The 23,067-nt window shown below is 41.1% G+C and overlaps 3 protein-coding genes across 4 annotated transcripts in view; 2 read left to right on the top strand and 1 right to left on the bottom strand.

Moving 5' to 3' along the window:
- Window positions 1-23,067, bottom strand: part of LOC126724106 (uncharacterized) — a 64,317-nt gene that overhangs the window by 25,107 nt on the left and 16,143 nt on the right. The gene's annotated exons all lie outside the window — the stretch shown is intronic.
- On the top strand, window positions 8,838-12,273 carry LOC126722812 (putative disease resistance protein RGA3). Its single transcript, XM_050425953.1, has one exon. The coding sequence runs from the start codon at window positions 8,941-8,943 to the stop codon at window positions 12,271-12,273; it is 3,333 nt and encodes a 1,110-aa protein (XP_050281910.1). The 5' UTR covers window positions 8,838-8,940.
- Window positions 12,662-23,067, top strand: part of LOC126724105 (putative disease resistance protein RGA4) — a 57,672-nt gene continuing 47,266 nt past the window's right edge. Inside the window, exons 1-5 of one of the 2 annotated variants that reach the window (XR_007654616.1) lie at window positions 12,662-12,713; window positions 13,151-13,283; window positions 13,629-13,686; window positions 14,550-14,647; window positions 14,790-14,909. The gene's annotated coding sequence lies outside the window, so the exon portion shown is untranslated. Of the gene's footprint in view, window positions 12,714-13,147; window positions 13,284-13,628; window positions 13,687-14,549; window positions 14,648-14,789; window positions 14,910-23,067 lie in introns of both variants that reach the window. The other variant, XR_007654617.1, reaches the window with a different exon arrangement.

The raw sequence follows: 23,067 nt of genomic DNA, 5'->3' as shown, positions 1-23,067 counted from the left end.
ACGCTATCATCAGACGACCCACGCTCAATTCGTGGAAGGCGGTAACTTCCACCTACTACCTGATGATTAAGTTCCCAACTGACTACGGAGTAGGGGAGCTACGCGGAAGTCAGATGGCCGCGCGCGAATGCTACGTGGCCATGATGGAAATGGAAAATCAGGTTCAGGCTTTAAGCATAGAAGAGCACCGGAAGGTAATGGAGCCAGTAGAAAAGTTAGAAGAGATACCCCTTGACAGTTCCGATCCTGGCCGAACGACCAAAATTGGAACGCTCACTCACCTCGCTATCCGTCAGGAACTCATAACCTTCCTCAGAGGCAATCAAGATGTATTCGCCTGGGGTCATGAAGATATGCCAGGAATAGATCCTTCAGTCATGGTGCACCGATTGAACGTATCGCCCGCCTTTCCACCTATCCGACAAAAGAAGAGAGTGTTCACCCCCGAACGAGATCGAGCCATAGCAGAAGAAGTCCGAAAGCTACAGGAAGCAAACTTCATCAGGGAAGTGTACTATCCCGACTGGCTAGCAAACGTGGTAATGGTCAAAAAAGCGAGCAGGAAATGGCGGATGTGTGTGGACTTCATTGACCTTAATAAGGCCTGCACCAAAGATAGCTACCCCCTCCCCAGGGTCGATGTACTTGTAGACTCAACGGCCCGACACCAGTTGCTGAGCTTCATGGACGCTTTCTTAGGGTACAACCAAATCAGAATGTACGAAGCTGATCAGGAAAAGACGTCGTTTGTCACCAGTCAAGGCCTCTTCTGTTACAAAGTGATGCCCTTTGGCCTGAAGAACGCAGGCGCAACGTACCAAAGACTCATGAACAAAATGTTCGCACAACAGATTGGGAGGAATGTCCAGGTTTACGTGGACGACATGCTAGTAAAGAGCCGGAGGGAGGAAGATCATCTGGCAGATCTCAAAGAAACGTTCGACACACTTCGCTCCTTCAACATGAAGCTCAATCCAGGAAAATGTGCCTTTGGAGTTACGGCAGGAAAGTTTTTAGGATTCATGGTGTCCCAAAGGGGAATCGTGGCAAACCCGGATAAGATCCGGGCCATCATGGAGATGACACCACCAAGAAATGTGAAGGAGGTGCAAAGCCTCAACGGAAAAATAGCGGCACTAAATAGGTTCGTATCAAGGGCAACGGACAAGTGTTTACCCTTCTTCTGAACGCTAAAGAAATCCTTTGAGTGGACTGCCGAATGCCAGCAAGCATTCGAAGAATTGAAGGCTTACCTCTCCTTCCCACCGCTGCTGAGCCCGTCGCAGCCAGGAGAGGAGCTTTTTCTCTATCTAGCCATCTCCCCTGCAGCTGTGAGTGCTGCCTTAGTCAGAGAAGAAGAAAAAGTACAAAAACTCGTGTACTACACAAGCCGAGCGCTTCGCGGTGCTGAAGAAAGATATCCGCCCATGAAGAAACTCGCCTTTGCATTAGTTACGGCAGCCTGCAAGCTCAAACCGTACTTTCAAGCCCATACGGTGAACGTCCTGACCGACAAGCCCTTACGACGGGCAATGAGCAATCCTGAGGCTGCGGGTCGATTGGCGTTATGGGCCATAGAACTGAGCGAGTTTGATATTCAGTACCGCCCACGGACCGCCATCAAGGGACAGGTCGTCGGAGACTTCATAGCTGAATTCATTCACGACGAAGACAAGGGGGCAGAAGAGTCCCCTCATTGGAGCATATATATGGACGGGTCATCCAGCAAACAAGCTGGAGGGGCCGGCATTGTGCTACTATCGCCCGAAGGAGACACCGTTGAATGTATGGTCCGTCTCGACTTCCCCACTACCAACAATGAATCAGAGTATGAAGCGTTGATAGCAGGGCTCGACCTTGCCAAAGCAGCAGGAGCCGCGAGGGTAGTCATCTACTGCGACTCTCAGGTCGTCACTAACCAAATAAATGGAGACTATGAGTGCAAGGGCGAAAGGATGAGGAAATACCTTGAGGAAGTAAGGGTGAGAGTGGATGACCTAGAAGCTAAAGTCGTCCAAATTCCTAGAGGAGAAAACGAGCGAGCCGACCGCCTCGCAAAGGCCACTTCAGCAGAACAAATGGTCATCCCGGGTAATGTACTCTCTTTCGTTTAGCTTTCTCCGCTAATAGACCCCAACAACGTGCAGGAAATATGCTCCGAAAACAGCTGGACCACGCCGATAATTTCATACTTGAAAGACGGGGTCTTACCAAACGAGAAGGAGGCCGCAAGGAAACTTAAGGTCCGGGCGGCGAGGTTCGTCCTGATAAAAGACGTCATGTACAAAAGAGGCTTCTCCCGACCATATTTGAGATGTTTGGGTACGGAAGAGGCAGACTACGTCATGAGAGAGGTACATGAAGGGATCTGCGGAAACCACTCAGGGTCCAGATCATTGGTACACAAGCTCATACGAGCAGGGTACTATTGGCCCACCATGCAGAAGGACGTCGAAGCCTACGTCAGGACCTGTGACAATGCCAAAGGTTCAGCAATATCATTAGACAACCAACCGAAGAGCTGACCCCGATGACAGCCCCATGGCCATTTGCACAATGGGGGTTAGACATTATGGGACCATTCCCTGCAGCAGTACGACAGCTGAAGTTCCTAGTGGTAGGCATTGACTATTTCACAAAATGGGTGGAAGCAGAAGCTTTGGCCACAATTACAGAAAAGAACGTGCGAAGCTTTGTCTGGAGATGCATCATATGCAGGTTTGGCATTCCTAGAGTCTTTGTCTCGGACAACGGAAGGCAATTCGACAACGACCCCTTTTGGGATTTCTGCTCACAGCTAGGAATAAAGAACCACTACTCCTCCCCCGCCCACCCTCAAGCTAATGGCCAGGTCGAAGTAACGAACCGATCCTTGCTCAAGATTATCAAGACTCGGCTCAAGGGGGCAAAGGGTATATGGCCCGAAGAATTGCCGAGCATATTATGGGCATACAGGACGACGGCAAGGACACCCACAGGAGAGACACCATTCTGACTGACGTACGGAGGCGAAGCGGTCATCCCGGCAGAAGTTGGGCTCACAAGCTTCAGGGTGCACAACCATGATGAGAACAAAAACGACGAGGCTATGCGATTACAGCTCGACCTAGTAGACGAGATCAGAGCAGCAGCAGAACAAAGGCTCGCTAGGTACCAGGACCGCATGACCAAACACTACAACTCTCGGGTCCGACACAGAGACTTCCAAGTTGGAGACCTTGTTCTTAGAAAGGTCATGGGCGCCGCTAGGGACCCTACCCAAGGGAAACTCGGCCCCAATTGGGAAGGACCTTACAGAGTTACGTCGTGGCAGAGGAAAGGCACATACCATCTAGAGACGTTGGAAGGAAAGAAACTGCAACACCCATGGAACATCGAGCACCTACGAAAGTATTACCAGTAGGAGCGGCAGCATGAAGATCAACCCCTTTTTTATTTACATTCCAGCAAACTTTAGTCTTACTCCTCAGAGTTATCATTTACTTTAGTTTTTTGCAACAATACTTCTTTTTTTTTAAGCCCAAAGGACAGGATTTGGTTTTAGAATTACTTTTATTTACAAATGCATGGCAATAAGATGAGCTTATTCAAAACTGCTGATGTATCTATTTCAGAAACCTACGGCTTAGAGCCCACAAAGTGGGCAACTAAGTTCGCAAAAGTGAACAACCAAAATGACCAAGTCCATAACACACGGACTAGAAAGCCGACGGTCCCATGGGTGAAGCTATCATCATGAGGACGGGGTCCTAAAACCAACGGACCCATAAAGAAGGTCAGTAAAGCTAAGGCCAAAAAGCTGACGGTCCCATAGATGAAGCTATCATCATATGGACAAGGTCCTCAAACCAAAGGACCTACAAAGATGACAGTCATCAAGGCCAAAGCTAAAAAGCTAACGGTCTTAAGGGGTGAGGTAATCACCATACAGACAAGATTCAAAAACCCACGGGCCTATAAAGGTGAAAGTTCAAAACTAAAAAAAACTGACGGTCCCACCAAACAGATTGGGCCGGTACGGAGCCCACGGACTTACACTAAGCCCGTAAGGTGGCTAAAAATTTGGAAGTTGACGACCATAAAACGGTGCAACCAACTGACGAAGCTGTAAACCGACGGGCTCCAGCAGACGGAATAGAAAACTGGACGGTCACCAAGCCGACGGACCTTAGGAAATAATAAACAAGGCCGAAAATCCAACAGGAAACCCGTAAAACCAATAAGGTAAGAAGACTATGCACGATAGTCATGCTGACGGAGTCTTCCAACAGTTCAAATAACTGACGGGTTCCCAAACAGACGGGAATTTTTACCAAAATTTCGTCTAGGGCTATAATCAATAAAGAGATATAAAAGCAACGGAAATAAACACATACACAACTGTATATAAACAAAAGCCCCAAGAAAACCAAAAGGGCACTTAAACAATTGTTTGCCAAATATTTAAAAATACAACGATTGTTTACAAAATAAATACACGGCTAAAATGCAAAATAAAAACTAAGCAACAGGAACGTCAGCAGGGTTGCCGTCAGCTTGCTGGTCTTCAATATCCACAATCACGGCTGGAGAATCAGAAGAAGGGTTGGCAGCAGGCTGAGCTAGGACTACACTGTCGTCATGCTCCGGAGTAGGATTAGGCAGAGGAGAGCCGTCATCTCCATCATCCATGGTAATCCCAGACAAGTCCAACTCTGGGAAGGCCGACGCGACCTACTGAAGGCAATTATCGAACCCAGTGCCATAATACCCGGCACATGAGTCAATGAAAGACTGCGACGCTTTAAAGTCTCTGATCGCGTTAGCCCCCGCCGTCTGCAACTTTTCGCCCAGATCCGCCACCTCTTCCTGGAGCTTGTCATTTTGGCGGCTGACCTCCGTCAGCTTCTCCCTAACTTCCTTCAGCTCCTGGTTGAGGGTATGGACGACTTCCTTGTACTGAGCTTGCTGATTCAACAGGTTCGTGTTGTGTTTACGAACTCGGGTGACGACTCCCTCATTCGCAGCACAACGGTCTTGAAGGGCCTTGACGCGCATCAAGGCCTAAGAAGAGAACATATCCGTCAGACAAAAGTATACCAAAGCAAAATAAAGCTTGTTCAACCAAAACTGTAATAAACATACCCTGGTGAGATCGAAGAGGGCCGACGCCCCTAAATCCTCTGTCCCCACCTGGTCACAAGGCTCTATGTCTGTCGGTTTTATTAGGGACTCAACCTCCCCGACGGCATAGTCCTTATGGGTCAGGAGGCGGCAGGGACCCTCGCTGACGGGACCAGTAGAAGTCATCACCCCCTTGCCCGCGCCATGGCTAGGCTTCGGAGGGGATTTTTCCTTCAGTGGTTCGTCTCCAGGAGTGACGGCAGCCTTTTTTGAGGGACGGCTGTCACTCCCGTCGGGCTTCCTCTTCGTCACCTTAGTGACGGCCTTGGGGGTCGACGAGGCCTCCCCCCTACCTCCTTAGCCTTCCTCTCTTCCTTCTGATGAGCTGCGGTAGCCCTTATCCTTTGTTTCGTGGATTCCATCTCTACAATACAAAAAAGACTGTTAGAGCAAAGGACGGAGGAATAAAACTGACGGGGTAAATAAAAATCTACTCACGTCGACATGCAAACTCTTCCAACCTTCGAGCTGCCGCTGACGGCTCTGGACCCCCATAGTATAAGTGAAGGGTGTCGAGGGTGATCAAATCCCTACACTTACGGTCTTCCAAAGGGATTTCCAGAATCCGTTGGATGAACTCCTCTTGTTTGTCGGTAATGTGCGGACGGGTATAGGCTAAAAAGACAAAAGCAAGTGTTAGTAGCGTCACTTCAAAAACAGAAGGAACGTAGTTGACGGGATCAACCTGAGTCCTTAACAAAGGCCCAGGTATTGTCAAAATAGCTGCGAGGCATCGTCGCCCACTCCTCCTGACGGCAAACCCAATCCGTCCCTTCAACGAAAAAATACCTACTCTTCCAGTTCTTATTGGAATCTGGCATGTCTGACACAAGCCTTAAACCTTTTTCCTTGGCGTTGAAGTGATATGTCCCTTTAGACGAGGCAATGTGGTGGGGCCTATAACAATAAAAAAATTCGCCTAGCGTAAGCTGACGGTGTCCTCCACTATAACTGCCCCACAGGATTTCAGCTCCTATGAAAGTCCTCCAAGCGTTTGGGGCAATTTGGGTGATGGATATGCCCAGGAAGTCAGCAAGTTGACGGTGTAGAGCCGTCAATGGCAACCTTAGGCCCGCAGCAAACATGGCATCATACATGCCAATGTCAGCGGTCCTCCCAGAGTAACACCTCTCATTCTCTCTAGGGAGACGGATCGAGATGTGGTCTGGGATTTGGTAATGAATACGCAACTCCCTAAAAACCTTACCACTCATCCTAGGCAAAAATTTGTTAACGGCCCAATCCTCAGGGAGAATGAAGGGACGGTTATCTTTGGGACCCTCCGAGGTTCCTTCACTGGATCCCTCATCTCCGTCACTATCATCTCCGTCAACTTCCATTTCACCCCCGTTGTTTCCATCCCCTCTTTCCTCATCCTTATCTCCCTCAGCGAAACTCTCATCGCCGTCAGGAGATTGGGCCGACGTCTCTCTCTTTGACGGAAGTGAAAAGTCTGACTCATTTCCAGAACCAAAGGCCTCGTCGTAGCCCGCTCCTTCGCGGACTGACGACTCCTCACAAGACGCGTCACTTGAAATCTGACTACCTACAAGTGATGAATTCAATCTAAGTACCTAGACTGACGTCCTCACTAATGAGGAAAAAAAAAAAAAAAAAAAAAAAGAAAAGAAAGAAGAGAGAGGAGATGAAAACTTAGTGGTATGATGGCCTTCTGGATGACTCTAAAGACAGCGACGGATAAGCTGTCGGAAGTAAAGCTAGCGAAAAATGGGCGACAGTCTTTCTCGCCAAAAGATCAGCAAGGTTGAAATAGAGGAAAATGAGAGGGAGGTGCTGTTTATATATGGAAAAAAAGGGCGCGGAAGACGAAGCGACGCCTCGTCGGAAGCAGAGCCAATAAAAACGAGCCACCTGTCTAAAGCATTAAATACACAGAGACCCATGCGAACAATATCCCTGCCTCTTTGGAAAATAAACTCCATAACCCGTCAGTATAAAGACTGACGGAGGTATGGAGTAGGGGGCAATTGATAAGGATAAAATAAGACAAGGGTGACGGTACATCTTCTGCCGTCAGCATTTCTAAAGAGCTGACGGCAATATGGAGTGAAGGAACTCCACATACAGACGGTACCATAAAGCTGAAGGCCATCCTGAAGCTGACGGTACTTAACCTGAAGGCACAACATAGACTGACGGCGTCCGTCAGTGAATGCTTGATAACCACGTTTGCGTGTATAAGTAAATGACTTGCTCTCCACATTTCATGAAACCTAAGAAGGACTCCTATATGGAAAGGATCTCGCAAAATACGCCCAAGGAGACTTCTATAAGGAAAAGACTTCTACTCCAAGGAAAAGGGGGCAAGCCCTACTACTATAAAAACCATGCTCCCTCACAAACCAAGATACGCATAATTGACCCTCTCTAGCACTCTAGAGCAGTGAGAATAATTCTGACTTGACCTTCGGAGGGTGTTTGGCCGGTACCACACCGGTACTCTCTGCTAGGTCCTTTCTTTTCATTGTGCAGGTGCCGTTTGTAGTGCGCGAGGACTGTGCGGCTTACTGGTGGTATTTTCAGCATCATCAGAGGGAGAACATTATAACTGCTTAATGATAATAAGTGGAAGTTTGAAGTTGTGTTTGTGAGAATTTGTAGGAGGATTTTTTTTAAAGCCATAGTTCATCATAGTTTATCTTATCCAATTGTATACTTTTTTTTTTTGTTGGCAATATTGGTGGTTAGTTAAGGAATAAGAAAGAATTTTGAACAATTAAATTTTTTTTGTAATCTTGTGATTGTGGGGGAGTAGTAGTTTTATTTGAAATTTTAGCATATTTTATCTAAAACTTGAATTGTTTTTAAACTTTGAATTTGAAAAAAAAATAAAAAGGGTGATCGGGGTAGTTTTTTTCTATAAAACGTAGGATAGTTTTTTTTTTTTTTTTTTTTTTAAAAAAATGAACGTAGTAGATAATTTTTTTGATACAACGTGGCTTTTTTCATTAGGTTTTTTGTTTTTAATTTTTATATCAATTTAAGATTTTAAACTATTTCTTATGATTTAGAGATAAAGATAAGTTTATATTAAATTAAGGGTATTTCATTAGTTGTTGTTGTTGTTTTTTTTTTATTGAACGTGAGGGTTTTTTTTAGAATAAAATATTAGAAACGTGGGTTAGAATTAGTGGGTGAGTAGGAGTGTTCCTATTTTATAGGTAATATTTTTTCAAATTTATCTAAAATTTAGGTATTTTAAATTAGTAATTTTATATATCTAACTCTACTATTTAAGCTTAACAAACTGATAAATTTAAAGATATTTTAGGTATCAAAATTGAAAAATTTAGATAAAGAAAGTTCTTTAAATAATAACGTAGATAAATATTATAGATATTTTGCAAGATAATATTGGTGTTTTGTCTGCTTTTTTTTTTTTTGATGGGTAGTATTGTTTTGTAAGATAATATTGTTTTGTCTGCTTTTGATTATTGAGTAGTAGTGCATGTGTATATGACAATTGACAAAGGTTGCTTTAATAAAGGCGAAGAGTGAAATGGAAACACGTGTGGTCCACACGGTTTTCTTTCGGTGGTGCTGAGGGCCATTGGGTTTTAAATGGTTGATGCAAGTTTGGGAAAGATGCATGTTTTGTTCACATCGTCGTAACCCACACTACGTGTTTTACTATCATACAAGCACTCAAAAAGTAGGAGAGTCTTTTATCTGTTGTTCAATCTGCTATTCCATCCCTTGTCACAGATCACAGTTCTCACAAAGAGCAGCATTCATTCAATTCTCACTAATTAAGAAATGGCGGAAGGAACTCTGTTCAGCGTTGCTAGTGGAATCATCAGGAAAGCGGGCGACGGAGCAGTCCAAGAGATTGCGCTCATCTGGGGTGTCAAAGACGAGATCAAAAAACTCAAGGAGACAGTTTCCACAATCAGTGCTGTGCTTTTGGACGCAGAGGCGAAGAAACACAACAATGAAATCAAACTGTGGCTGCAAAGGCTGAAGGAAGCCATGTTTGATGCGGATGACTTGCTGGATGAAATCTCCACTGAGGCCTTGCGACGGGAAGCGATGACCCGGGACAAGAAGGCCAAAGAGGTACGCATCTTCTTTTCCAAATCTAATCAGCTTGCATATGGCCTTAGAATGGGTCATAAGGTTAAGGCCATGAGGGGGAGGTTTGATGCGATTGCAGCTGATAGGAAGTTCCATTTAGATGAGCGTTCTGAGGAGGAACAAGGCAGGTATAAGGCAAGAGAGACTCATTCTCTTGTACGTGCTGAAGATGTTATTGGGAGGGAGGATGATAAGAAGGCCATTGTTGAATCTCTGTTGAATCCCAATGTTAAGGAGAATGTTTCTGTCCTTCCGATTGTTGGTATTGGAGGACTAGGAAAGACGACAGTTGCTCAACTTGTCTTCAATGATGAAAAAATCAAAAACCATTTTGAGCTAAAATTGTGGGTGTGTGTCTCTGAAAATTTCAATGTAAAGATAATTGCTGAGAAAATCTGGGAATGTATAAAAAATGAGAAACCAAAAGACCTTCAAATGAACACATTAGTCAGTGATCTTGAAAAAGGAATTAATGGAAAGAGATACTTGCTTGTGTTGGATGATGTGTGGAACGAAGATCGCGAAAAATGGAGTGAATTGAAAAAAATTTTAATGGGCGGTTCAAGAGGCAGTAGAATCTTAGTGACTACACGTAGTGAAATCGTGGCAAAGATTTCACAACCTATTCAACCATATGTGTTAAAGGGTTTAGATGAACAACAAGCTTGGTCTTTATTTAAGAAGATGGCGTTTGAAGAGGGGGAAGAACTGAAGAATGCAAGCTTTGTTGAAATTGGGAAGGAAATTTTAAACAAGTGTGCAGGAGTTCCGCTTGCAATAAGAACAATAGGAGGTTTGTTGTATTTTAAAAAAACCGAAATGGAGTGGTTATCATTCAAAATTAATGAACTTTCAAAAATTCGTCACAATGAAAGTGATATTTTACTAACATTAAAGTTGAGTTACGACCATCTCGCATCACATTTGAAGCAATGTTTTGCATATTGTAGTCTATTTCCAAAGGATTACAAGATTGACAAATCAAGTTTGATTAATATGTGGATGGCGCAAGGGTTCATCACGTTGCATGACAAAAAGCAATGTCCAAAAGATGTTGGTCATGAGTATTTTATGGATTTGCTTTGGAGATCATTCTTTCAAGAAGTTGAAAAAGATGAACTTGGCAATATTTCAAAATTCAAAATACATGATCTCATGCATGATATAGCAATACAAGTAATGGGATCAGAGAGCACTACCATTTATCCAAAAGAAGAAGACATTGATAAGAAAACTCGTCATGTGTCATTTGGGGATATGTTGTACTCATCATCAGAGATTCCGATCTCATTATATAGAGCAAGAAGGATGAGAACATTTCTTTTGCCATATCCACCAAAGGATGATAACTTAAATTATAGTGCAATTGTGGCAAATTTTAAGTTCATACGCTTGTTGGATTTGCATGACACGGGGGTTAAAACAATTCCAAGTTTTATCAAAAAGTTGAAGCATCTTAGATATCTTGATCTTTCTAAGAATATAGACATTGAGATGCTTCCTAATTCTATTGTCAAGTTGTACAATTTGCAAACACTTAAACTCTCTGATTGTAGAAACCTTATAGAATTGCCAAGAGATATTAACAAGTTAGTCAACCTCAAGTTTCTTGAGATTGATGGGTGTTGGAGGTTGACTCATATGCCAAATGGACTGGGCCAATTGACTAATCTACAAACATTGTCAATATTTAGGATGAGTAAGGGTAAAATTGATGCAGTACCTCCTAGGAGTTACGGTGGATTGAAGGAACTTAACAAGTTAAATGAGCTAAGAGAAAATCTCTCAATTATAGGTCTCAATCAAGTAAAAGATACTGCATTAGAGTATGAGGATGCAAATTTAAAAGAGAAGCAACGTCTTGATAGGTTGAACTTATACTGGGCATACATTGATGAGACGGATGTTGTTTGTGACATGTCAGCAGTGGAAGCCTTGCAACCACATATAAATCTCAAAGCATTAAGTTTAAATGAGTACGGGGGAGTGACATTTCCACATTGGCTTGTGACGCTCACAAATCTTGTCCAATTTGAATTATATTATTGTGAAAAATGCCAAAATCTTCCACCGTTGGACCAATTGCCTTCTCTCAAAATTATCAAATTGAACAGATTGGATTGTTTAGAGCACATATCAGATTCAGAGAGAGATAACAGTGATTCTTTATTCTACCCATCTTTGGAGAAACTCGAGATTAGGGATTGCCCTAATTTAAAGGGATGGTGGCGGGGAAGGAGGGATTCTCTTCCTTCATTTCCTCGTCTTTCTGATTTAGATATTAGGGGTTGCCCTCAGCTGACTTCCTTTCCTTTGTTTCCATATCTCGAAAGTTTGGACCTAATGAATTGTAGCTTGAAGCAGTCATTAGAGAGGATGATGATAAACAACAAGACTTCTTCAGGGAATCTACCATCAATTGCTTCTTCTTCTTCTTCTACAATTGTTGCCCCTCTCTCCAAATTAAGTTACATGAATATAGAGAACACGGAAGAAGCTTTGCCAGAGGAGTGCCTACCAAATCTCATTTCTCTCCGTACTCTGTATCTAGACAAATGTCCTCTTCCTCAAGGCATGCGATATCTTACGGCACTTCAAAATCTGAATGTTTGGAACTCTGAGGTGGTTGATTTATCCAATGATTGGGATGAGATGGAATGGCAAGGACTTAGGAACCTTCTCTCTTTGGGATTCTTTGATCTTCCGAAGTTGGTCTCTCTCCCAATGGGACTTCAATATGTCAGCTCTCTACAAAATCTCGAAATTAAGTTCTGTCGTAGTTTGATAGCTATACCGGAGTGGATCTGCAAACTTATATCTCTTCAATCACTTGTAATTTTGGGTTGCCCTAATTTGGAATCATTGCCAGAAGGAATCGGTGCCCTTACCTCTTTGCAAACACTAGACATTGCATTTTGTCCCATCTTACTGAAAAGATGCAAGAAGCAAATCGGGGAAGATTGGCATAAAATTTCTCACATTCCCAATTTGTATTTAGAAGAGCCAGGTATATAAAAGTCTACCAATTTACTCCCACCTTCAATTAAAAAAAAAAAAAAAAATCCAAAAGCCCAATTCTTCTTCTCCATTGTTCTCTCTCAAAGTCTGTATTTCTTGGTGATTAAATTTCAGATGAATAAGAACCAAAGGAAGAAGCAAAGAAACCTGCTCGTCAGAATTGGGACTTAATTAAAGCTTTTGGGTGCTGTTACTGTTCAACAACTCAACAACTCACTCACTGGTACTATCTCCTTTCTTTTCTTTTCCTTTTCCCTTTATCTAATTTCTTACATTTCAATAAATTTCATCTTTTAATTTTCAACCGGGTTGATGTGGTGATGTACTTGATGTGCTTCGTTACCCATTGTGTAAACAGAGTCAAAATAGGCACAAGGTAATATTACTAGGAGAATTGAACCGGATAAGCATGCCATAGGAATCAGCTCATTCTACAGGTATTTTGTTGCTTTAATTCCTTTTTTTATATTTATAAGCTTCCAGTCTTTTGTTATGTCTATACATTTGCCATTTATCACAGTTTTTATCTAAGTCAAATCACTATAGGGATCATGCCTCATAGTAAAATATAATTTTCAAGCATCTTGGTTTTATTTAGAAATGTAGCTAGATATTTAGAAAGGAAGATGTTAATATATATTACTAAAACAATGAACAAACTAATTTTTCTCACTTTGTTGACTGATATTGTTGGTTGATTTGAGCTATAAAAAAAGAAAAAAAGAAAAAGAAATCTTCCACTGACCTGTTTTATAACACCTAATATACTTTATAGAGATCAAGCATATATTAATCATTGTTATTGTGATTACAGAAATATTCCAGTCAAGATGATTCCTTTTTTTTTTGAAGCTATTTTTTCTACGGATAGTAGAAGTGGAAGGGAAGGAACTCAAAGCCGCCGGTGCTGAACCCTTGCCCGACGGCTGCCGCGGTCTCCGCATCCATGGCTAGGAGATCGAAACTTGCAAGAAGCTCTCCATTCTCAGCTCCTCCAACCTCCAGTTGTCAGTCTCTCTCTCTCTCTCTTTTAAAAATTACTAAACTCAGGGAGCATAAACTAAACCATTTCATATAATGATTTTCTTGTTGTTGTGTTAAATTTAGCTTGTGCAAATTGAATTTTGCTTTCTCTCTCACTATATCGCTAGCTATATATAGTCGAAAAGCTGTGATCAGTCAGGTTTTCTTGAATGTGATGAAAATGTTAGGAGAAGTTTTTGAGTAGTTATGTGGAAATTGAAAGATGTTGCTTTACTTGAGTGCAAAATATGATTTTGAGGTTATGTAATTAGGAAAAAGAAAAAGAAAGGTCTTCTGTTCATTAATTTATAGCAATTTTATGCAAGCAGTTATGGGATATGCGGAATATAATGACACCAGTTAAAGAGTTCACGGGGCATACTAAAGGTAATGATACTTTGTAACATGATATTCCATTTTAATTGTATAATTGTTTTTATCAGTTTATGTTTATATGATTGCTGTTTTGGGATACCATTAGCCATTCATGACTTTTTGAATTTTTTTTCCCTATCCCTCTCTTGTGCTTCCATATGTCTAGAATAATTGAATTTGATTGTATGCCCAATTTGCAGTAGCTGCTTAAGGAGTATTATTTGTTGATTACTATTGTTATTCTTCAAATAGAAAGTACTCATCATTTATTTATTTGATTGATAGGAAATTATTTTGCCTTTTCTCATCATTTTTACCTGATAAACTTCTCATGCTTTTCAAATTGACTATGAGTCACCTTTCCTTTATGAGGTCAGCTGTTCAGGCATGTTCTTTAGTTGTAGATTCATCCAATATTTTGTTGCCTTGTTTCCCCATCGTTTGTATAACATTGAATGAGTATGGTAGCTATTCTATATATGGTTTATTGGAAACCTATTTAGGAAATTGACTCTAGTTTCATAATGACTGAAGTTTATTCATGCCAAATTATGATCCTCATGAAACTTACATGCGAATCCAGATGTACATAGTATTACAAATTGAATTATCTTTGAAGTTCAAATATTTTTTTTACTAGATTATAGAAGCTTTTGTTTTGTTTTGTGATTTGTTAAATGCATACGGAGATTTGGATTTCTATAAGTTTTTCTAGTCACCAATGGCTGGTGCAATAGTATTTAATTAATGCCACCTTAGTTGTTCTAGCTATGCAGTACATATACTTCCAATTTCCAATATACAATTTATCAAAATTTTAGTTTTGTTGTGCATGATGTTGAATATTTTCCACCTGTCTGCATTTCTTACATCAGGTGTAATTGCGATGGCGTGGTGTCCCATTGACAGTTCTTATTTGATTACCTGTGCCAAAGGTAGTCGAACTATTTGCTGGGATACCGTTTCTGGAGAGGTATGGAATTTGGCCTTCCTTATCATGGGTCTGTTATTTTTTTTTTGAAGATTGTCCTATTACGATTTTTCTTCTGGGTTGTTCTTCAGTATAGGATACCTTTTGCTATGGTAACACTTATTTGTTTTTGATTTTGACTTAGATTGTTTCTGAACTGCCTAATGGTACCAACTGGAATTTTGATGTACACCGGTATCCAAAGAAACCTGAGGTTATATCAGCATCTTCATTTGATGGAAAAATTGGAATTTATAACATTGAGGTATATACCAATTATATTTTTATAGATCTGTCTAAAATGCTTTCTTTTGAGCCTTATAACAAGTTGTAAGTAGGCAACAATTAAAATGGAAAATAATTGAGTAAAGTGATGGATCTTTTTATTATATGCCATTTTATCAATAACTGCAATTTAGTATGAGTGCTAAAGAGATGAGTGGGACAAGAGGGTGTAAGGGGGATGGGTAGAGCAACACGGGAATATTGCATTTACAATTTTTGTGGCATATGGATTCCAATATTGATGAATGACAACATGAACAAAAATAGAATGGACAATGATTGCATTTGTGCGAATGTAGAGTTGGTGTTAATTGGGGATTAGATTAAGGGATGGTGTGGGAAGTGCAAAGAAATTTTATTTAAAATTTAGTCTTATTTAATTTTGGAGTCAATTGAATATTTATTGGATAATTGCATTTTATTTTAGGTCTTAGTAGTTAATCAGTATCATTAGTAGCTTTATTTTATATCCTAGAGTCAGTGTAGTTTTTGTAATTCAATAATTGAGATTTCTCAAGTCATTTAGAATTAGGTTTCCTTAGTCAATTAGAATTAGAATTAAGGTTTCCTATATTAGTTAGAATTAGGGTTTAGTAGTCTATATAAGCACAATAATATACTCCTATGGAGAATTACTATTTTGATGATGAATAAAATGTCTCTTGAAATTGTCCCAATGGTTTGGTGCTAACTCTAGCCAACCCTAGAAGCTAACTCCTAGAGGTTTTCTTTTGCTCGGTTTGACTCCAAGCAAGCCTAGGTGTTGACTTCTAGGTTACGTATCCCTTTATTTCTTGTTCTTTAATTTTGTTGTTGCATTGTTTTGGTTTGTCCTGCATTAGGGAACTTGTCTAATATGGTTTGGAATGTGGAACAAAGTTTCTATGAAAACCTAATCTTGAAATTCAGAAAGCACACTGCTAAATTACCCATGCTCATGTGGGTTTTTCCAACCCTGGTAGAACAGGTCGATTCATTTGCAAAATGGCCTATAGTGGAACCTTCTTTTGTAATGGATTTCACTTAATTCTTATTGCAGTCAATATGGCGTTGGAGAGAATGAGTTTGGTGCAAGTAATTTTTTCTGATTAGCTCTCATAAATCATATCATCAAATTGCCTATAGTGGTTTGATTTTTTTTTTTTTTTTTGATAAGTAATGAAAATTTTATTAAAAAAAGAAAAACAGCCAACCCGAGTACATTGGGAATGTACTATGGGGGCATAAATCAAAAACCAAGATTACAACGATCAAGTAAAGCAGGAAGGGAAGAACAAGAAAAATGATAAAAAACCACACTCCAATCGAGTAGAGTGTGTAAAAAAAAAGACTTAATCTCTAACATAGAGCGTTCACAACCCTCAAAACTTCTAGCATTCCTTTCGCACCAAAGACACCATAACAAGCAATGAGGCACAATTCTCCACAACTCTATGTTTCTATGTCGCCCAAACTTCCCCTGCCAAGAGTCAAACAACTCAATAACCTTCTGAGGCATAACCCAATGAATTCCAAACAAACAAAACACCAACGACCACAACTCACAAGCAATGGGGCAATGAAGAAGAAGATGATCCACTGACTCCCCACAATTCTTACACATATAGCACCAATCAAGAACGAGCACATGTCGTTTGCGAAGGTTATCTGTTGTTAAAATCTTACCTAAGGAAGCAGACCATGAAAAGAAAGCTACCCTTGGAGGAACCTTCGATTTCCAAATCATCTTCCAAGGGAAGGATAGGATGGTAGGAAGGTAGAAGGAAAGATAGAATCCTCTAACCTCAAAACCTTTACTCCTTGCTGGCTTCCAACACACTTGATCCGGACCCAAACCCCGTACCATCGAAGAGTACACCATATCCATAAACAGATCAAAGGATTCTTGTTCCCAATCTTGTGGAGGACGACGAAATTTGGCATCCCAATGAATCCTCCCACCTGACCAACACATAACCTCCGCTACTGAAGAATCCTTTGTTCTACTAATACAATAAAGTTCCGGAAAAGCCTCTTGCAGAGTACGATCTCCACACCACACATGCTTCCAAAACTTCACTCTAGTACCATCCCCCACATCATACAGAAGTAATTTAGAAAAACTCATCCAACCACTCCTAATATGTCTCCACAAACTAACACCATAAGCACTGGTCACTTTTTTCGTGCACTAACCACCCCAATCATTCCCATATTTCACCTTGATAACCCTCCTCCAAAGAGCATTAGTCTCCATGCCATACCTCCATAACCATTTTCCTAACAAGGCAGAATTAAAACTCCTCAATCGTCTAATACCCAACCCTCCAACCTGCAGCGGCTTACAAACTTGAGCCCAACTGACTAAATGTAATTTAGAATCACCATTAATATCACTTCACAAAAAATCTCGTTGTAACTTCTCGATACGATTTGCCACCTTCCCAGGTAAAGGCAGAAGGGAAAGGAAGTATGTAGGTAAGGAGGAAAGAGTACTTTTAATAAGAGTTACCTTACCCCCCTTAGATAGATACAACCTCTTCCACCCTGCTAATCTCCTTTCCATCTTCTCCAAAATAGGATTCCAAATTGATAACTCCTTAAATTTAGCTCCTAGCGGTAGCCCCAAATATCTCAATGGAAGAGAGGATTGCCTACACCCCAACATCCCCACCAGAACATCCATATTGTGCACCACCCCTATAGGAACCAACTCAGATTTCCCTAAATTAATCCTTAAACCTGATACCTCCTCAAATCTAGCAAGAATTGCTCTCAAACAAGCTATTTGTGTAGGAACAGCATCACAAAAAATAAGAGTGTCATCAGCAAATAAAAGACGAGACACCATCACCGAGTTATCAGCCGTACTACCTACAGAAAAGCCTGAGAACTGACTAGTAGTGGCAGCCACATCCAACATACGACTCAAACCCTCCATAACAATATCAAATAGCAACGGAGACAAGGGGTCCCCTTGCCGAATCCCCCTAGAACTACCAAAGAAATCAGAAGGACTACCATTAATCAGAATGGAGAATTTAACCGTAGAGATACAACACATTATCCATTTTCTCCATTTCTCAGAAAACCCACAGCGTTGCAGCATATACATTAAAAAACCCCAACTCACATGGTCATATGCCTTCTCCACATCCAACTTACACAGCACTCCAGGAACACCTGACTTCAATCTACTATCAATACATTCTGAAGCAACTAAAAAAGAGTCCAAAATCTGTCTACCTTTCACAAATGCATTTTGAGAATCTGAAATAAGCCCATGTGCCACCCTTCTAAGACGATTGGCCAACACCTTAGAAATAATCTTATAAATCCCACCAACTAAGCTAATAGGCCGAAAATCCTTAATCTCCACAGCATCCACCTTTTTGGGAATAAGAGCAAGGAAAGAAGCATTAAGACTCTTCTCAAAGACAGCCTGAGTTCGAAAATTTTGAAACACTGCCATAATTTCAGCCTTCAAAATACACCAGCAAGACTGAAAGAACGCCATAGAAAAGCCATCCGGGCCAGGAGCCTTATCACCCTTAAAATCACTAATCACCCCAAACACCTCTTCCTCATCAAATGGCCTATCTAGCCAAAGTGCATCTTCCTCCGAGATACAAGAGAACTCCACATCATCTAATAAAGGTCTATGATCCACAGTTTCAGCATATAGTTGCCTATAAAAATGAGAAATACAACCTGCTATAGCCTCCGGATCTGAAGACAATTCTCCATCCACCATAAGCCTATCAATGGAATTAAATCTTCTGTGAGAATTAGCTATACGATGAAAAAATCTGGTATTCCTGTCTCCTTCCCTAATACAAAGGACTCTAGACTTCTGCCTCCAACAGATTTCCTCCATCAAAGTAACTTTTTCTAATTCACTTCGAACTCTCTCCAACTCCAGCCTTTCCTCCTCCAATAAAGCTCGACTATCCTCCATCATCTCTAAATCACTGAGCTCTTGCCACAATTTTCTCACTCGATCTTCAACATTTCCAAAGACCTCCACATTCCATTTCTTCAAATCATTTTTCAAGAGCTTCAATTTATTGGCCAAAACAAAACTCGGAGCTCCTATGATATTATAAGATTCCCACCAAGACTGCACCCTCTCCACAAAACCCTCATCTTGAAGCCACATATTCTCAAATCTAAATGGCCTCCTACCTCTCTGAAAGGAACCCCCCTCCAGAACAATCGGGAAGTGATCAGATAACAGCCTAGGCAAGCGTTTTTGAGAAACAGATGGAAACTTATCCTCCCAATCTGCCGAAAACAAAAATCTATCCAGCCTAGCCTTCGAAGCAACTTCACGAGTATTAGACCAAGTGAAAGATCCCCCTTGAAGCGGAATATCAATGAGGCCTTGCTTAGAAATAAAATTGGAAAACTCCCGCATAGCAGCAGTAAAGGAGGTAGAACCAGAACGCTCGGATGGAAACCTTACCACATTAAAGTCACCACCCACACACCATGGAACATTCCACCAACTATTCAAACCAAACAATTCCTCCCATAATAACCTTCTGTCTCTCACAGAATTAGGACCATCAACACCTGTAAATGCCCAGACAAACTGATCTGACACATTTGTAAATCTACAAGAAACCGAAAATCGCCCCACAGCTTCCTCCACTTTATTAACAACCCGTGTATCCCACATCAGTAACACCCCTCCAGAAGCTCCACAAGAGCCTAGATAAGACCAATCAACATGTTGACCCCTCCACAAACTGCGAATCACAGCTCTAGTTATCAACTCCATTATAGTTTCTTAAAGACAAATAACATCTGGCCCCCATCTCCGGACCATATTACGAACCCGAAGCCTTTTATCCCTATCATTCAGCCCTCGAACATTCCAGGAAATAATCTTCAAATTCATTGATAAACCACCACAGCCCGCTCCTTACTTGCAATCCTTGATTTCATTGAACCAACCTCAACATTCATAGAGGTCAATAAATTTTTCAACTCCCGCTGACCTTTCTGCCCCGACTTGCCATGCTTCATTTGATCATCTACTGCCTTGAGCTTTTTATTCTTTTTCCTAGCCTCTATAGCTAGTAGTAGTCCCGTAATCTGCTCCTCAAAACCTTCCAAAGAAGTGCCCACTGATTTTCTAAAAGCCGTAATCTGATTTGTTACCCATTGTGATAAATTATTACCATCAACTGACTCCTTACACCCAACCCCCAGCTCAGAACTAGACTCCAACTCCAAAGGAGCTTCTGTGGCCAAAGGTACCACAACTAAAGGCTTGCCACTACACTCCCAAATCATCGACCTCTCATCAAAATCACACAACTCCTCCTCTGCCTCATTAACAATAGACAACGAATCAACTAACCCATCACAGTCCTCTGCCCAGCTAACCATCTGACCGTCATTGCTAAAAGAATCATTGTCTGTTCCAATCTCTAGATCAGTAACTGAGCAATCTGACACACTCTCTGGAGATCGATATAGAGATAGCGGAATCACTATTTGTCGACCATCCCGCAATTGTAGCATCCACTCTTTGGAATTACCCCATGATTTATCCAACTCACTGACCAATTCCCTAATAGTAGGAGAGGCATTAAATACCACCTTACAGTCAGAATCCTCATGCCCCGTCACCCTTACCTCCTTACCCAATAATTCATCAGCCTCAACTATCGTCGCCGCCGGAGATGACAACTTCTCCACTAGCTTCGTCGCCGTCGGAGATGACGAGTTCTCCACCATCTTATCTACCGGGTCCCCTGAAGGCAACACCCTCGTCTCCGCAGGCTCCAACGAGGGGCATATCGGAGCTAAAGGTGAAGAACCCAGCTCGTCAGTGGCCTGGACCACTTCCGTTGCCGTTACCGGCAAGGTGGGGGACTGGGTAAGCCAGCTCGGGCTCACCTGGACACTAGACCCACTCCCGCCAGGAACTACCGGTGTCGATACGGAACAGCTCGAACCCAATTCACCCATCGGAGCCATCGCCGTCGACCTTGGTGGTAGGGACTCAAGCATCGAGCTCGCCAGGAACATACTATCACTCGCACCAACCGAGATTGAGCTCAGGTCTGAGGATCTTGACTCTACCTTACCATCCTCAACAATTGGGCCCGTAGAACCTGGGCTGGGTTTATATTGGGAATGCTTGGAGCAAGCCCCTGCCTCAAAAGAAAAAGGGCTATGCATCAGTGGGCCTGAGCAACCCAACCCAGGAGTATGGGCTTCAGAAAGCCCATTTCCCATTCCCTTAATACCAACCTGGGCAGAAAGTTCCTCACGTGCCACCTATAGTGGTTTGATATGCATACTAGCGTTTATTTTCACATGCATTGTCTTGGTCATGGTAGCTTGTTTCTTAAAAGATTTGGGGGAGAAATTAGCACTTATTGGTTTTGAAATAAGTGAGATTTGAGCTTGTCTTTATGTTGTGTCTTGAACTCAACTATTGATTCATCTCTTGAAATGATAGGCTTTAGTTGGCAAGAAGTTAACATGATAGAGTAAATGATAGGCTTTGGTGTACTTCAAAGGATATTAAAAAGTCTTTTTTATGGGCAAATTACATATGTACCAAATGTGTGCCACCTGAGCTATAATAAAAAAAGTAATTTTTGTAGACATTCATACACTATATGTGTGTGTATATGGAAACAAACAATCTTCTGTTTATTTGTTTATTATTTTTGGGTTGTGGGTCACTAGTAAGTCACTTCTAAAAGGAGTTGGTTGTGTTGAGGATTGGGTAATGGTGGCTAATATGGGTCTATATGATCAACCAACATGTATCCTATGCTCTAAAGTGTATGGTGCAATCGACATACAACATTTGGTTTGGTCATGTTCAAGGAGAGTGATTAAGGCACTAGTAAGGAAGAGTGAGTTGATCCAAGTTGAGGGAATGAAAAAGGTAGAGGCAGGCCAAAATAGCATGAGTAGAAGTGATAAAAATGGACATGTCAATTAAGGAAGTAACCGAGAGTATGATTTCAGATAAAATAGAATGGAGAAGAAGAATACATGTGGTTGACCCTAACTAATCTGTTGAGGTTCCATAGCTGGGCCCAAAAGTTTGAGACTAATGCTTTGTTGTTGTAATTCTCTTTTGATTTGAAGTTAGTTGTTTGGTTTAATCCATCAATCAATGGAAAAAATTTAATCCTAAAAATTTTAAATCAGTTGGCAGTGTTTTTTATGGTTATATAGGATGAAACACCTTCTGAACTTGTATGCTTATGACTTTGTTGCTGATCATGTCCTGGACATTGTTTTCAAGTCTTCTTCTAAATTGGTGCAACCTTTTGGGTAATTGATTCTTGTAGACACAATGCCATTCAATTGACATCCTGTGAGCTCAATTTTGATTTTGCCATTTTGAATTCACAAGCATAACACTGCCTCTGTAGCATTGTTAATAGATTGGCCTTTGGGCTAAATGGCATCTCCACCTCTGTATAAGACTGGGGGTGGCTGAGATGCTGCAAATTCCAGTCTTGCAAAGTGTAAGTTCAACAACACCTTAGTCCCAAAACATGGTTGGAATGATTTGAGCCACACTTTGACAAAGATCATTGTTTTTATTATTTTTTTTCTTGAGTTTCTTGTAATAACATTATTTTTTGGGGGTTGGATCTAGTGTCCGTTTGGGAATAGCTTATTTAGCTTTTTGCTGAAAGTGTGCTAGTATACTTTTTCCTTGAAAAAAGTGAGAAAAAGTGGGGAAAAGTGAAAAAAAGTGAGGTTTTAAAAAGCTGTAAATAAAAGTTAAAAGCTAAAAACTAATTCTAAAACCCGATGCCAAATTCAACCCTATTATTATTATTTGATATGATTATTAAATGTCAAAACGTCGTGTTCATTATAGAATTTCCATTCTGTAGTTGTTTCACTGATTAGCTTACATATGCAAGTCCTGAATTTCCTTGGGTAATTGCAAGCAAAATAGACAATTGTTTCTTTATAAAATGGATGAGTAGTGACTTCATACAGGGAAGAGAAGATTGTACACTGTGTGAAGTAATTTAGGAATTGATGCATGCCAGTACTTATTCCTATTTCTTCTCCTTTCCCCCTCCTTTCATCCCACAATCATTTATTGTTACTTTCTGTAATTGATTATATTTCCTGTGAAATTCAGTTTCATAGTAATACCT

Source organism: Quercus robur, chromosome 4 (genome assembly GCF_932294415.1).
Source record: "Quercus robur chromosome 4, dhQueRobu3.1, whole genome shotgun sequence".
NCBI lineage: Eukaryota > Viridiplantae > Streptophyta > Magnoliopsida > Fagales > Fagaceae > Quercus > Quercus robur.
This window is presented reverse-complemented; position numbering and strand designations above follow the sequence as displayed.

Bases quoted from the DNA above. Each gene is read 5' to 3' on its own strand.
- LOC126722812 (XM_050425953.1), top strand. From the start codon at position 8,941: ATGGCGGAAGGAACTCTGTTCAGCGTTGCTAGTGGAATCATCAGGAAA.